The 18,477-nt window shown below is 30.1% G+C and overlaps 1 protein-coding gene across 2 annotated transcripts in view; it reads left to right on the forward strand.

Moving 5' to 3' along the window:
* The first annotated feature begins 715 nt into the window (after positions 1–715).
* Positions 716–18,477, forward strand: part of LOC132725603 (MAM and LDL-receptor class A domain-containing protein 1-like) — a 44,499-nt gene continuing 26,737 nt past the window's right edge. For both annotated transcript variants that reach the window (XM_060710749.1, XM_060710756.1), the window contains exon 1: positions 716–1,507. In XM_060710749.1, the coding sequence (XP_060566732.1) occupies positions 1,321–1,507 (187 nt within the window). In that variant the 5' untranslated portion in view covers positions 716–1,320. The remainder of the gene's footprint in view (positions 1,508–18,477) is intronic.

Below are 18,477 nucleotides of genomic sequence, written 5' to 3' on the forward strand. Positions count from 1 at the left end.
CCTGCGTTTTATTGATCGATGGAATTCAGTCTGTGAATTGCATGCTTTGCAATAAAACAACACATGTCAGTTCTAATTAGTGTGTGCATCGGCTGCATCAAAAACAGAAAAACAATTTGTGATACTAAGAAACTCTCATGTGGTTCATATACGTAAGGAAAATTAAGGAAATGGAATTTTATCATATGTTATTATCATTATAATATTTATTTAATAGTTACCTGCCACGGGAGACTAGACATTTACAATAATTGTTTACAACAAACACTAAATAATTAAACAATAAAACAACAACCGTTACAACAAAACACTTAATAAGAGGAAAGTCAATTGACTCATTTCAAGTTTAACCAATCTAAATGCAAATTTGTTTAAAATATTTAGTCGAATCATATCAGATAAATTTAACAAATAACTTAAATGCAAAAGATATGCTGACTGTATTACTGCCGCAAAATAATTCTATACACTATTAAATTACATTTATCTTAAGGAAGCTATCAAAATAATGTTTTTATCATTTATTTATATAAAGCAATAAACTCACTTTAAGGTTTAATAACGTATGCATATTATTTATGATGTATTTCATATTTTGTAAAACAATCAAAATTGTTAAGAAACCAATTTCTAATGCACCATTTTATCTTAATATACTAAATGTATTTAAACAATAAATGACGGTCTATTCAAAGTTTTTTTTTTCAATAGACACACTTCCATTCTTTTGTTATAGATATAAGAAATATACAACAGCGCATCCGATAACAAGAAAGACGTGGAGCAACAGTGTGTTCATTTATCGGCAATATTAGTTATGGAATTATTCAAAACTAAATTCTACAGGGGCTTAATACTATTGGAAGACAGACATTCTTGCCCGGCCATATAGTGGGTAATCTTCATCAAAAGTTAGATAGTGTGCAATAGATCAGCTTCTGATACAGAACAACTCAATAGAGAATAATACATAGCGATTGGATTTGATTCGAAATGGAGATATTACATGCTATTGTATTGGAAGCTTACACATAATCAGCTTAAAGCCTGCATTCCTAAGCATCGTGTTCTGTTAAGCTGCAAATAGTGCATAAAAGTTTTGCGGATTGAGATATTGGACGTATTTCATTTTGTTATGTCAATTATAATATACTTTTGCATTGCGAAAGAGTAATTATATGTCTGAAACAATGCGTTACGAGTTGCTCTCTACGGAACATAAAAGAAATATCTCACTACATAACAAACTCAGAAAATATTCTACTGAAAACAAATCAGCTTCAAAGTGTAAATGGGTTAAATAGATTCTATGTTTTTGACATGAAGATTCTATGTGTTTTAGTGTTATCTCTGACAACATGCGGTGTAACATGTAGTGAGTTTTGTGAAAATGACAAAGACTGTGATTGGCAAGTTCAAAGTGGATTTGACGTTTTGGATTATACATCTTTGAAACAACATGTGTGTCCGGATAGTCCGGCATGTTCGGATATTGGAAACATAACAGGTAGGATGTTATCAATATATTTTATTTAATATATAAATATAAAAAACCAACAACAATAATATCTCGTTCGATTGCTATATTCCGCTGTGACTTGTTGAAAACCACACTATACTTAATTGAATTGTTAATCTTTTAATTGGGACGCATTAGTTTTATAGAATTTTTAAAAGCATGAAAACACTGATTGGCGCGCAGAACATACGATAATCTAACAACATAGTAGTACTGTCTGACCTTTGCCTGCATTGGTCGCATGGGTAGATTCTGTTGCCAATAGCAAGCTAAGATTTTAGCAGATTTCGTACTTAAATCCCTATCATAATTTCTCAACTAAGTATTCAGTTGTTACTTATATACCCAATTAACTTTTTTATGTTCTCACGGCATACTGTATCACATTTTACTTGATTATTTTAATGAGCCAAAATAATTATGTAAGCATACACCTTTTCTAGGACGACATGAAGTCAAAATTAAAAGAGTATATATGATGTCACATAGCACTCTGAATTCCTATCATAAAAGCATATTTCGTTTTCTTTACAAAACTGTTCCCAAAATTATTTTTTTAGATCATAGCATCTAAGTGGTATCATATCTGTTAAATTCACGCAAACAAACACATGTTAATATTATGATATATATTTACATGTCTTTATGTATCTTTCTATATATCTAATGTTTAACAATAACTTTACATAGCAAAAACATCCTGAACGCTTTTATTCCCATCAAGCCTGTTTTATTTTTGTAGATAACAGGTGTTCAAAATGATTTAACAATTAATGTTACGCACAAACTGTATAACCGTTTATTGCATATAAGTGCATTGCATTAGTTTAAATACCAAACGCACACAATTAGCGTTGAAAAAGCTGTTAAACGTTAAGATTGCTGATAAACCCCGATAATGTATGAATTAATAATTTGCACGCAAGATGTACGTTTTTATGTTATATTACATATTTATAATGAATTAATACTCGCAAGCAAGAACACATGATAACGCCTACTAAGATAACATAAAAAACAATCATGGATTGCTCGATTAACATCATTTGTGAGTTATAATTTTATAACCGGCAATTACCTATACAATAACCGTTCCTTTTTACATCTGTGATTTATTAAGTAAAGGTTAACAGTACCGCTGATTTAATAATATATTAAAATTAACACTTTAAACTTTAATTGAAAATTGGAGTTTGCCCGCTCAAATGCAACGAGTGTAATTAATACTTCTAACTGTCATATAGTTATTTACATATTTCAGTCGTAAAGACGTATTTATTTCAGTTTAAAGTGATATTTCATTTAGGCAAGAAAAAAACAAGCATACAAATACTGGGAAGATAAGCCGCGTTAGGTAAAAATAACGTTTTATTACAGATCTTGAATCGACGTTTTTATAATTGAGATGCAAATGAGATTTTTACACTCCTTTTTGTCAGCACGGATAAATCATATACTAGTATAATGTAAGCGAGATTAGATTTGTTTTCAGATGCATATAAAGATATAAACCATGCACTTAATTTCTTAAAAAATAATTTTCAATCATACTGGTATTGCTATCAAAATTAGGATAATAAATATGTATTAGACAGCATTTAAATATATAATTATGTAATATAATGATATTCTTATTTAACCAGTATATCTTTTAACATATTGATAACAGTTACTGTTACAAAAGATTGTAATTGACGTTCTCTAATCGTGATATAGAATAAAATAAAATAATCTGTTTCTACTATGATTACATTTTAATCATAAAGATGTATGAAAAAATCACCTATTTAGGATTTGAATTTGTATATCGTAATTATAATTCAATGTCAACATAAAGCTGATGCGTAAATTCTATTGTTCCCCCAGGCTAAGTTAGGAGCAACCAGTATTACACTTTTTGGCTTAATTTCTATGTTTTGTAAGCTTGTCCAAATGATCGATAACATCTGACGATAATTTGCCAATATCGAGAAAACATCCCATTAGCTTTTAGAACAATTGCCCTATAAGATTTCTTCAGGCCACCGCATTTATTTCCAAGTCATTGAAACTGGCTGTTTTTCCCCTGAAGTATTGTATACAACAACATGTTATAGTGATGTATTTTAGGTGTTGTTGCTAGAGTGTATGAAATATTTTTGGTAAACATATGACGTATTTAGTATTTCAGCCATATGATGATTTTTTCTTCTTCTGAAACAAAAAAGTCAAATTTGTTTCCGCGTCATAGAAACATCATTTTACTTTGTTCGTTCGTAGAGTAACAACAACAAAAAGCAAAAAGAAAAAAAACCGATAACTCTGAGGTATCTTTTTTTACAGAGTAAGGCCTACTTGTTTATTTCACGCACTAAGAAAAGTCCAGCGCTCTTACTTTCGGATAGCTATTGTTTTAAATGTGATGCCGAATGAGTTGTGATTAATGTCCTAAGATGTTTTATATATAATAAAATATTACATGGAAATCTTGGCAGTTCTAATCATTACTACAAGGTTTTCATATGTAAGAAAACAATAAACTGTAAAACAAAAACATTCAAATCATACAATGTTAAAATAGTGTCCGGTGCAAACATTATTGATTTTATTATCTTACACTATTTCAATTGAAAACAGAATCATGAACGAATACTTATTCATAATCGCTATCTAAATGCATCTATCAATTAAACATTTATACAATGAGTCTGTTAATTGTCTGTTTTGAATGGAATCTTCAAATATTATTGCAAAGCAAATAACTGCAACAAAACGCCGATTTTATTTCCCTAATATTCCGTAGAAATATATTACTCCATTATGTTTGTTTTCAGACAGGACGTTAAAGTAATGTGTCTCCAGGACAATACATCCTCTGGACAGGTCAATTGTACGTTTCTAAATTGATTACACGAATTGTTTTCTATTTCTGAGAAAAATAGGTTATGTTTGCACAAAGCAATGGTTCATCCCAGATCTATAATATAACAATGCTATTGTAAAATGCCTAAAGGATATTTTGGGGAGAATTCATATTCCAGTACATACACATTAAGTGTTTGAATAGTAATTGTGTACAACGTGTCTAAGTGGGAAGATTTCGGAAAACAATGTTATAATGTACATGGTTAAGGTTATCTACAAAGGCACTATCAAAGAAACAAACGTCCTCTTGCAACTTGTGTGGCTTATGAACAAATGAATTTAGCTTTGGCATTAACAATGAACATCTTTGATTAAGCAGACAAATAATGATATAAGGTACATAGTTTGATCAGAGCTAAATTACTATCTTATCTTTGATGCGCAAATAAATATGCAGCTAATAAGAAAAGATGTATTTGCTGAGGATTGATATAATTAAAATTTTAAATCCGCATTCACCAAGCAAATTCAAGTATTTGAAACGTTTCCAGAGTCGTAATTTACAGTACAACTTCTTCATTTGTCTTTGTAAACTGGGTAACAAATTGCAAAACGATCTTAATGTCATATGTTTTTTATCCTATGTGACAATTAAAGTTTTATACCAGGAAAATCTCTGGAAGTCATTCAAATTAATTAAGATATATGACGTAGTCAAAATGTATCATCTGACTTAAAAGAAATACAGATGAGAAGTGACTATGGAATCAATAAACTGTTGGTGTCAGCTCAACGTGGATGTGCTCTTTTTAAAATTACATTGCCAAATATCGTAATTAACAATTTTATATTATAATAGCATTAAGTATTAACAAAAAAAAATATAACAACCTTTTTATGATAGTGAACTTTCATCGGCTCTTAAATTTCTAAGTTGAAGGATTTTGTTGTTTTTCCTCCTTTATTCGTGTCATCTATTAAACAAAATAAAAAAGTTACACTGAAAAATAATTCAGGAGACACAATCATTTCATAATTACATAAGTCTTTGGTTACAGTAGCGTTATTTTTTTCTATTAATTATATACGAATATTACTTTTATAACGCACTGCCACACACTATTACAAGACAGTTTTACCTTCTAAGACAGATAAATAGTATTAAACGCTCGTGACTATCCATAAGAATCAGTATGAAAAGGTTTACTGCAAAGAGATTTGTGTGAATTTATTTGACGTGTGGAATATGCATGTTTTATGAGACACTCTAATAATTGATTGTATAGCTTTCTCAACACCACTTTGCGGTTATTTTTTTTTATAATAAATCTGGTGCAAGGTATTTATTAACTATAAATCTAAATCCATATTTTAGAGCAGTTAAAGCATGTCAAACACCCGTTTACTACGGAAAAGGTAAGTTAGAATTTCGTTAGAAATTTATAGATTTTCACATGTAAAGAAAGTTTTTGGTCCGCTCTTGCCTTCGATAATGCACAAAGAGGCAACTAAAGTCTTTCTCCACCAGTGAGTCTTACAGGTCTTCATACATGCATGACATTTACAGTGTCAGAGTGTCTTAACCCCCCCCCCCACATGCAAATAAATAAATAAAAATTAAATATAATATGAATAAATAAGAAGATAAATAGATAAATGAATGAATAATTTATGACAGAATTTATAATATTTTCTAAACATAAAAACGGTGTATATTCGTTGATTATAATTATGCAAATTTGCATTGGAGCTAAAACGTTCTTTAGGGATTCTTATTTCTCTGTATTTTTGTTGCAATTAAATAGTATTTCGGTAAACTGGGGGGGGGTGTATGTTAGATTAGAGTTTGTAAAATTAAAGCATATATCTAAGTACATGTATATTAAATCGCATCAGCCAATTTAATATTATTACAAACATTAATAGAATAAACAACAACCGAAGACATACAGTATATAAGTACCCGGCTTTCCTATCATATTTTAACTTTTTGCCAATCGGTTATTGTATTTATCAGTTCTTTAGAATTATTACGCAATACACTAACCATTTAAAACGGTCCACTGACCTGGAATAGAAAACCACTTTTCAAAAGTGTTTTTTTTTACTTGCTTGTGTTTCGTTCAAAATATAGAAAATTACCAGAGTCTAAACATTTACCTATATCATATTATAGAATCGGGCTTGTCAAATACTGGCGACAAAGTGCAGAATCACACATAAGTTAAAAAACAAATTACAGCAATACAAAATAAGAAATGAATAGTAGAAAAATGTAATACATTATCTTAGTTTACATCAAATACGTTATACTAAATAAAATAGATTTGAAATTTAATAAAGTATTTTGCTTTGTTGACAGATATAAACTTTCAAACATATATTTAACGTTAGCGTTTTCCGTTATGAAAATGACTTATTTTTCTATGGCACGTGACGTTGTCTCGTTAATGAAAGCACTTTTCTGAAATATTCCTACTTTCGACTTCAAATGCTTATTGATTCACAAATTACTGGAAATAAACTTCTCTATATTGTTCGCATGCATATAACACATTTTAATTAAGATTTATTAGATTTCGATTATGAATTCTGTTAGAATTTCCTGGCGTTAAATGTTGACTTTCAGTTGTAATGAAGTGCAAGCTTGAGAATGATTGACTTATTAAGCTTAAAGTTATATAATTGTGAACTTGGTCACATGGTAAGTTTTTTGAATAGAAAATTCTTACAGATTTTTACAGATAGAATGTAAGTTATAAACAAGCATCTATGACGCTTTAAATAAAAAAGAGAGACAAAAAGGGAAAACTCGAAAAGAGTTTAGAAATTAAAATGAAATATTTTAAAAATGTCAGCTATGCAAAGCTATTCTTATTTCTCTTTTAACTTAAACAGAATAAAATAGAATAATCCCTTATTCTAAATTGGCTCACCTACAGAAGATTGAGCACCATGTTATTATAAGTTAATTATTCGCTTACTTATCATCAAACAGTCAAATACAGCGAACAGATAATTTTAGTTTAAGAATCTTTTGAAGCACTTATATCAAACATGTATTAAACAGTGTTTTATATGTTTAACTTTAATTTTATATCAATCTTATTAACAAGCATCTGGTAATAACTATACTTTACTTTTCCGCATGCATGCTGTACCTTAATGACCATCATCGTATAAAATTAATATATGTTTATAATATAGAAAGGTACTGCAAAAGATACGGTAAATGAAATTACAATGAAAGTGGTATTCCTCCCCCCCTCGTTTTTAAGCGATAAAGACGTTATTTGACCTCTGCATTGTTGTTGCTAAGTTAAACCCTACAGAAAAGCTATCTTTGACCGCATCATAAAATAATAAAAATAAAATGCAGAAAGGAAACATTTAATATTTTGTTTTCTCCTTCTTAAGAATTTTAAAGACCATATATGAGGTTTCACGCAAAAATGAGCAACAATTATTTAGGCAATTACTAAATGAGAAAAATGTATTTATTTTTTTATCTCGTTATCATTAATTGGATAAACGCACATACGCACTTCACTAAATACCAAATCTTTGAAGAACAATCATTAAAACATACTTGCAGATATAATAATTAATGTGCCTCAGGGGTATAAAAAACCCATTAACAAATGTTAGAATGGAAGGAAACGTTGGTATCCACATGCTAAAAATATTAATTATCATTCTTTAAAAAAACAAGATGTTTAAAATATAAATTAAATCTGCTCTTTAAACTATACCATTGTATTCATTATCTTAAGTGTACATTAACTTTTCTATTGTCGACGCAAAGCCTAAGCAACTATTAGTCTAATGTCTACATTACTATTACAATAGTAGCACATCATTATCTATAACGTTCATTATCTATAACGTATAGTTTAAACATTATGTCCGGTGGATCGCATTATGTTTGGTAGCTTTCTTCTTCTAGAAGAAATAAACGTGTGCAATAAGTCAGTACAAAAGGCAAGAGCTGTCACCCAAGTGACGAATGCCCATGAAAAGGTTCTTTAAGCATGCAGGTATTATGAAAAGAAAAGAGAGTGAAAGTAACTAATTGCTGAATATTGTTCCCTGTAATCTCTAATTGTGATAGCATGAACCTTCAAAATATAAGTGTGACGTTGTCATTTGAAGAAGGGACGTGGTTCCTGGATGCGACAAAATGTTGTTGCATTTGTACCAAATTATTTCAAAATCCCTCAATGCATGAAAAAGTAACAGTATAGACATAATTGTTAGTGAAAACAATATTTAATTTATAAACATTACATTTACATGATAATTGACAAATATTAAAAAGTACGGATTGAGTGGGAAGCTTGAAAAGCTTTTTTAGAAACTCTTTCCGTATGAGTGTTGTGTAAGTGGGGACACAATGAATGTGTTTCTTCAAACTCTTCTCGAGAGAATGAGTACCTTCAAACTATAAGTGTGACCTTAATCTCAAAGGGAGGGACATGGGTCTTTGTCACGACATGTCGTCTTGATGTAGAAGATATTTATGCCTAGTTAATTGTAGCTATTTTAAAATCCTTCGATGCATGACAAAGTTACAGCCTGGACAAGAATGTGTGTATCTATTAACTCTAATTGTGATAAAGTGAACTTCAAAATGGTAGTGTGACCTTGACTTTTGAAGAAAGGACGTGATTATTGGACTCGACACATCGTCTTGATGTTGTAGACATTTATGCCAAGTTATTTTAAAATACTTCTATGCCTGACAAAGTACAGCCCGGACACGATATTGTTTGTACCTATTAATTCTTATTGTGATAATGTGAAATTTCAAAATGATAGTGTGACCTTTACCTTTGAGGTAGGGATGTGGTTCTTTGACGCGACACATCGTCTTGATGTGGTAGACATTTGTGTCAAGTTATTTCAAAATCCCTCAATGTATGACAAGGTACAGTCCGAACACGGATGAAGTTGGGACGCACAGACAGACAGACGGACGGTGCGATTATATTATGCCTCTCTTCGGGGGCATAAAAATATATATCCTTTATACGAAACATTTATTCCGGCTTTTACGCTCTGAATTGTTCAGAAAAGGCTACAAGTTTTTCATATTAAGACAACACTTATTAATCGTAATGTGATTTCTTGGTTTCGGCTACAAGTGCTTATTTATTCAACTTTTCATTTAACATCTGTGTTGTATATTATATAACAAGTGTTTACAAACAGCACCCTTTCTTGCCTAACTTGTGGTTTATAAAAAAGGGAAACGCAAACAGCCTAAAAATTTCCATAACATCATTCTTTATTGCTGATGAGGGTAAACGTGATATTCATTAAATTTTTGTTAGTTTGTTTCATTTTACGCCTTTTCCCAACAGTATTTCAGTCATATAGGAAGGTAGTTTCCTAACCATCGTTCCTAGAAAGTTACACCAGTACTAGACTACATTACTCCGCGCTAAACTACCAAAGCATCTCCCGGGGATCGAACCCACGCCAAAGAGGTAACTGGATTAGAAGTCATCGACTCTAAACCCTCGACCACGGATTCATAAATATTAAATATTCATTAAATTAAATATGAAATGTTAGAAAAAAAGATGTAGACCAAATTGTACGTAAAGCTCTGTTCAAATTATGCAGTAAATCAGGAGAAGCATGGAAATGAAATAGGCAATCTAAAAATAGCTTTTCTTATGAAAGTATGCTAAAATTAAACGTAACCGGTTTTTTTTTTATTTTTTTTTCCAGGAAAACGTGCAAAACATATGTATTAAGAAAATATCGCATGACATGTGAATGGATAAGAGCAAAATGCAAAATGTATGCATCCACTTTTACTCCTATCCTTTATAGATTAAAATTTCGTAATTTACACCAACAAACAATTATTTGCAACCCGAATCGCTGGCTGTGCAACAATTAAAAACCTTCAAGTATTAGATATATTGGAATCAAATAGAAAATTTTATCAACAAACGTATAATTTGTTCATTCTATTTCGGTAACATTGCATATCAAGTTTCATTTGGCACCGTATTGTATCTAATCGCATTAATTTCTAATCATACAGTGCAATTAAAATGCTAATGATATATGGTTATTTTTTTCAAAGCAATGTTTATCAGTGTGCTCATTAAACAAATGAGATAAAAGCAGTATTGAATTACAATTACTACATTTGTGTGTTTAAAACGGGTTACAGCGATTGTAAACATAACAACTGCTATATTGTATATCAGTATACCCTTTTCCGACTAGACAACAATTTATTAGTATGTGGATGAAACTGGTGATATTTTAGTGTAAATGATAATTTTATTCCAGTGCGCCTGCGCTGACTGTAAACGCTATTTTGACATTACAAATTATAAAATCGTACTGAGTTTTCTTTTCAACCAAATGTCCTTAATTGACACAAATCTATGAAAACTATATTCAATTTGAGCTATTTCTCTCTTCTACATTCTCCTAACTTTATATCAGAGGCAAAATCAATTTTTATCAAATAATTTCCTCGGAATCGTTCTAACTAAACCAATTGTATTCTTAAATGTATGATAAATGGACAAATCATTTTTAAAGACTGAGTCTAGTATATAAACGATTTATGTCATTTTTTTCTGAGACACACTTCCTGGACGTTTATAGAAGAACAATATTGATATTACATGACTTATTTTAATTGGAATCATATTTGAATTTGTTCATGTTTCAATTTGTACATAAAGTAATGCATGGTTCTGAATGAATTTTATATTATCATATCAGGCTTGCCTTCAGCTAGCCATTGTTTCTGATTATTTTGTTTACATTAATCGGGGTACGTTAAAATTATATAAAAATGAACAAAACAACAGTAAACAAACAAATCTCAACAAGATAATTCGAAACAGACTGTCAAAACTTAAACAAAAAAATTGATTCGAAATATTTTAGAACACCTTACGTCTAAGACATTAAATGCATAATGGAAAATTTTACAGCCATAAATACATCGTAAAGATGTATTATGTGAGGAAACGTCTTTATATAGGCTCACACTCCTATATTTTTTCTAAATGTAAGTTTCGAGTTTCATTTGACATAACGCACTTGTACCTAAAACAGATGATTCTTTAAATCAAAATTTATTACATCTGACTGTCTATAGCGATACGAAAAGAGAACAAATTGCCAAAATACGTGTGCAGAAGTCAGGGAGGCATTTATTTTATCGGGAAACTTATTTACTGTATTACGTCATTGTTGAATGCATCAATAGAACATTACGCAAATTTTTAAGTCAAAGGCGCATCTGATATTTTCTATGTCAATTTCGTAGGCAAAGAAGAAAACTTTCAATTAGTGAACAGAAATATCTGAGTCTTTACTCTTTACAGGACGAAAGATAATCATAATTTTAAACAAATTGATGGAAAATAAATTTAGAATCCCTTTTCTACTTTCTGAGTAATCTATCTCTGAAAGTAAGTTTACTAAGCATTGTCATACTTTATGCTTGGTTTAGTCTTAGATTTGAACATTTTTGTCGAGTTATCAAGTACAAAAGTGGATTTATGTCTCTTCTTTAAAATGATATTATATATGTATATTATACATAAATTTGGTAATTTCTTTATAGTCTCTTTTTAAATGTAAATTAAACATATTTTTATAATCGTAACGTATTAAAAATCAATTCAATTCGATAATTAAGTGTTAAAATAATAATATCTATGAAAAGAAAGACAAAAAGCATAACCAAGTAATGACGATGTTTTGATAGTAAATTCCTACACTAAATCACGGTTATTTGACATTTATGGCAATTGTATTGCGTACTTTTGCGAAGTTGTAAATTCTAAAAATTCGAAGGAAGACTACGTCATGGCAAGTGTTTTGAAATGTCAAACATACATTTGAAAGCAATTTTCTATACTTTTGATTAAGTGTATTTTGAATTTGCTGACGTTTTACTGATTTAAACAAGACTACTGTATTGAACAGAAGTAATGAAATACAAGCAGTTATTCGAATACAGTTATTTTTACAGTTATTTAATGAAACTTAAATAAATTTTAAAATATTTGTTTATAAGTTTTTGATTTTCTTGGAATTGAACATTTCATGCCATGATAATTGCTATATTAGCAATACTTAAAGCAAATGAAACAGATTTGCACAGACGATTTAGAGATTATGATTAAGGGTAGTGGAAATATAATATTGAATTTAATTGTCCCTCTTCTTTGAAGAAGTAAGCATGTAAATATACATATATCAAAGCTTGATAATTAATAAGCATTCATTGACAAATAAAATGATTTTTATTGATGGTTTAGCATATCATGTATTTATCTAAAAAATTAATGTAAGTTTAATATGCAGCGTTAAGGAAATCAAATGAATTCTGTAGAAAATGAATCCAAATCAAAGTCAGTTTTTACTTCATTTAGCTGGCGACCACGCCGCATTTTGTTATGAACCTATTATACTATAATAGGATTTTTATGTAATAATTATTAAGAACTTCTCGTGTTCAGTAATGTATGCTGACTACTATAGCAAATTCAATTTGATTTACACACATACATTTAAGCTCAATTTCCGAATAAGTTCTTGCAACTTATATTAATTACTTTCGAGTCGCATTCATGGAGCCAACCAGTACTTTTGTCATCTAATGAAACATGGTCGTGACCTGATAAGGGCTGAAACAAATGATCCCTGGTTAAGAGGCAGTCACCTTCACCACCTGGGCACCGCTCCCATCTTTATTAACTTTAAAGTGGCGTTCGTAGTTTCTCATCGTATAATTGTCTTTGCGGCTAAACCACTTAGAGAGATATATTTTAATATATCTCTACCTTTTTAATAGATTGTGGTTTTCTTTTCCTGTAGATTAAACTATTTTCGATTTATGTTTAAATCTTTCATTTCATATATTTGTGGTTTTCGTTTCTTGAAAATGGAACTATTTTCCATTAATAAATGGAATACAGTGTAGTAATTAAAGTTAATTATTAATCGTATAATGTAAAAGAGCCCTAGATTGATTTTGTATTTAATACTTAATTTCATGTTACATAAAATATTTTCTAAATTTTCTTTCGTAACAACCAAATTAGCATTTTCTTGTTGTAAATATACAATTGACAGAATAATATTATATGAAACATGAACATAAATGATCAAAACATTAAGCTAGGTTAATCATAGAATACATGTATAAAGGAGAGCAATTCTTTTTTTTTCTCTTGTGTTACATACATGCAAGGAAACTCAGTAATCATTGATCACACTGGGATAGTGTTTTACATTGTAAATCAGACGAAACACATTAAATGACTGGAAAATTAAAACACTTGCCGACAGACGTTTTTCAGGACGCCTGGTCCAAAAGCTAATGGGATGTTTTCTTGATATTGGCAATCATCGACAGATGTTATCGATCATGTAGACTAGTATACAAAACATGTAATGTAAGCAAATACCACAATTTACAACGATAACAGCTTCGTTTGAAGGAAACATTAAACCATTTTCTTTAGCAAGCGGAAATTATTTCCGTTCACGCAAAATCCGCTAGTCTTAATATTGTTTATAGACTTTTAATTTATTGACATTAATGGGTTATTTCTTTTCCTAAAGCTATTGCAACGGACACACTCCTTGTAAATGACATTTAGGCATTTTTGTTGAACCTCAATACTCTTATTTGATATCCCATTGTGTCTCTGTTTAGCAGTATCAATAGCAAGGGCTTGCCTAACTTCCTGTATTATAGATTGCTCTTAAATTGTTGCCAAGTACATAATTATAACTCCGAACTTTTATCGTACTATAACTATCCATTTCTGTAATACGATCGTTTTCAATTTGGTTTATTTGCTTATACATGTACTCAGGCTTGAAAACAACTACGGTTGTGTCTAAATTAAAAATGCTAATCTTCATGTTTGAATGTGTTCGGCTTTAGCCGATGCTGGGGGGGGGGGGGGCGTGAACGTTTGCTTGCAGTTTCTCTACAACTTCCGTTTAATCAAATCTAGCCGTTTTGATGGTCTTTTGATATTCTGTTTTTCTCTATTTTTTTTCCAGTTACACCTTTAAATGTGCGAATTGTTTTCTTGTAAGTTAAAGCTCACGGGTTTAATCTTCAGAATAATCGATGCAATGATTACATTTTGCATCATAAGACGAGACAATAAAGAGTTTAAATATTATATGTCCTGTACTACCACTTGTATTTGATAATAAAATATGTATGATTGCATTGAATGGCTCTCCATTTTTAATTATTCAGAAATTTATTCTTTTTACTCTTTAGCGTAAATGCAAAATTACACTGGTTCCGTTTACATTGAAAACCCTTCATTATTATGCTATATATTTTTAATTAACCTGTCCATTGTTCAATCTCGACAAAACCATGCATCATTTTGGGGGATTTTTTAAAAAACGTTCTGAGTTGCAAACAGTTCAAACTATGCTCAGACGGCACACGATGATACAACAGCAGACAATGGGTCCAATAGGGCAATTATAGAAAAAATCACCCGAGAATACAGGTTTTTTAATAGAATGCGTATCGTGCACAACATATGGTATTGACGTCCCAAGGATCCGAAGATATTATGGCAAAACAGATACAAGTTAGAAGCAAGATATAAATTGATATGATCAAAGAATTAATAATTACTTTTAATTGTGGGATACTATTAAAGGTAACAAGGAAAATGTTGTTAGGTAGTTTGTCATTTTGTTAAATTTATTTATGTAAGTCGTTGTCTTATTTTCTTAGTCGATACATACCAATATGGCTATTAATCTTCAATCAAAATGAGTTACAAAGAAAATTCTTGAATACCAGGAGAACACATTGAATACACATGTCTTTTAAATTATCAGAATGAAAAAAAAATCACAACAACAACTCTCTATTATTTATTTAATCAACAAATGCTTGCAGTTGACCTATCATAAGTATGTTTTACACAATTGTTTTCTTTAATTAGCCATTAAAATCCCCTATCCAGTCAGCATTTGACAATAACAAGATTTGAAATGAACTTTCTGGAAAGACTGCTATTTCTGTTTCCTACAGCAGACACATCGATTTCGTTGAAATGTCTAAAGGAAGAATTTGCATACAATGTATACATCACTTCATTTGCACACAGTTTCTACTAATTTAAAAACTATTTTGTATGCAGCTTTATCTATCATTTATATTTTCTTCGGTAATAAAACAGTACCTGAACGAATGTTATACTTACGAATGACATATCAAAGTGTGTTAAGCACACAGTTATTGATATTTCAAAAATATATTACTGTATAATATATAAATACGAAGGAAAAATGCTATCGATAGTTCTTTAAAAGAGCCCATTACCGTCAAGCTAAGGTATTTGCATGCACATTATGTAGTTAATGATCCACTGATACTTTTTCCAAATATTGTTCTCATTAAGAAGTCGCAGTTCCATTTCATTAGTTATGCTAGAAAGCTTTTTGATTTGTGAACGCTTTACTTCATCTATCTGTACTATCAAGTGAGGTGGTTTTGATCCCTGGTGCTGCTTTAAATTGGTAACACCCGAGGATAACCAAAGTCATCGTCCCTGTTTCAGCGCCATATGACCGAAATTGTATTGGTGCGCCGTAAACCAAACAAAACAAAGTATATTTTTTTACTTGATCGTCAGTTTAAAATATATACTAAGGAGTATTAGACAGTTATCATTATCAAAGTATGTATACCTTCATTTTGTATAAGCGATGTTTACAGTTACTATTAATAAGCTAGCAAACGTGTGTTACAATGGTAATGATGTTAAGTTTTACAATTTTTTTAAATAGCTTTGACATAATTGTCGTAACAGATATTCTATGATTAAATAACTTTATATGCAAATGCGGGCACTGCATCAATATATATTACCCAACCCAGACGAGTGAAGTTAAAGGGCAATAATTATTGCATCAAAATATTCTATTCTCATATTTAAAAAAGTGCATTATTGAATTGAATACTCAGAGTAATCGTTCTAATTTGATAGGACATGCCATATGACAAAACATAAATGAAAAGCATAAAAAGCAGAACTCTATTTACATATTATTATATTAAAATACAACGTACACAAACAAATGTTATTTTTCCATAATTAAGTTGTACATATTTTGATACATTGCAAATTTAGTACATGATATAATGATTCAGAAGAACCAGATATTAACACCGCAATGAGATAATAATAGCTGCAAAATGTCAAACTGGTATCATTAGAAGATATCGAAGGGTTTCAAACAGCACCTAATTTCCTTAGTTGTAAAGGAGTCCGTAAGAACCGTACAAATGTATAAATAAACTCGCAAACTGATTTTTATAACATATTTCACACCTTGCAAATACTTTCTCTTCCTGCCCATCTCCATAAAGATCTTTGATAAATTTATTATCTATTTTCACATCGAACAAATAATTTAAAAAAGAAAAAAAGAGAAAAATGTTGACACACTTTTCCTGTCAATACAAATTGAAAACAAGGAGTGTTATGAAGAATGCCTTTTTGTTTATCTCTGAGCATATAAGATATTTTAAGTGCAGCACGTCTTGTTATTATACATTAACACTTTGCCAAGACGTCAATAGATGTTTTTTTTCGGAAAGATGGCTGAATTGCTTTAGTCGATCTGACAAAACAATTGATAAATCACATTCAGTATAAAAAGTTATTTAACTTTTGTCGATTGTTTTTATTCGGACGGAAGTTTGCTTCTTTGAGATTAACGGCTTTTGTTCAAGACCACAAAGCATAGTTGGTGAAATTCATAACAGCTGTTCACACAACTGGCGTTTCATAATCTTATATAATTTCCCTAGCCAAACGTAAATTGTAAACAAAATAAACATACATTCTATAAAACTATTTTCTTTCTGTTTTCGATTAGTTTTTGGTTTACATATAAAAGTTTTCAGAAAATTGTTGTTTATTATTATAACAAAATTCTTGGAGTGGCAACAGCTCAGTATAGAGTGATTGCTTTTATGTTTACCAAATTTAAGACTTTGTTGGCAAAATTAAAGCTTCTGAGTATCACATGAACATAAGTATTAAAATGAATTCAATATTATGTAAGTAAGTACAATTTAGCGATATAAAACATTTTGTATAACAATCATACAGGAAAGAGAGAGAAAATTGATATTTCCCTATTTCCTTAGATGGGAAATTGATAAACCTTGCATTTTAAGGATTTTATTAAAACGTAAGATTAATTATAATCATGATAGCAGAAATAGTTTAAGGGAGGGAAAGGGGGAACAAGAGGGCTGATTTTTTTAACCAAGTTTGGCCTTTTCGAGTAATCCGCCCTTGAAGCAGCTGATTGAAAGTCCATATAAGCAAGGTTTTATTCGTTTCATTTTTTTCATGTGACATACTTCCATTTGACTGATTGCAAAACACATCAACTACATGTACATGTACTAGTAAAAAACAGTATACAAGTATATTTGTTTCTTTGTACATGATCTAAATTTATGCCAATTTTAGTATCAAGTGGCCTGTTAAAAAATCGTAACTAAAACTGCAAAATATGGTACACAGATGTTCAACGTGTCAAGCACAAACCAATTATAAACAAGGTTTGTATTAGTTGTCTGCCCTTGAAAATATCTGAAGTAACAGGGATTACAAACATTAGTGCCAGATTACCCTACATTTTTATGTCTTATATTTTACAGTTTTCATTGTACCTATATGCCTTCATGTGTTTACGTAGCCATGAAATACGACTTAAATATGAAGAAATGTAACTGTTTTTATAAACCAAATTCATTACAGTAGTCGAATGTGTAAATAATTACAGTAATAATACAAAAAAACATGGATATATATTTTCACGCGAATATTCGCGAAAATATGTTTGTGATTCAATACAAATTGTGTGTGCACCATACCAGAATATAGCCTAATCAATTAAAAAAAAATCTTACAAATAATGTATAACTACATAGCTAAATGTCTTTTTTTCTGCGGGTTTAAACGGTCAAGTTCATGATTATTTATCTCATTACACTTGTTATATTGTTACGAGAACATTGAACCCATGTAACTGTATAAATATGAACATAC

This window comes from Ruditapes philippinarum, unplaced genomic scaffold (genome assembly GCF_026571515.1).
Source record: "Ruditapes philippinarum isolate M1 unplaced genomic scaffold, ASM2657151v2 ctg1044_1_1_1_1, whole genome shotgun sequence".
NCBI lineage: Eukaryota > Metazoa > Mollusca > Bivalvia > Venerida > Veneridae > Ruditapes > Ruditapes philippinarum.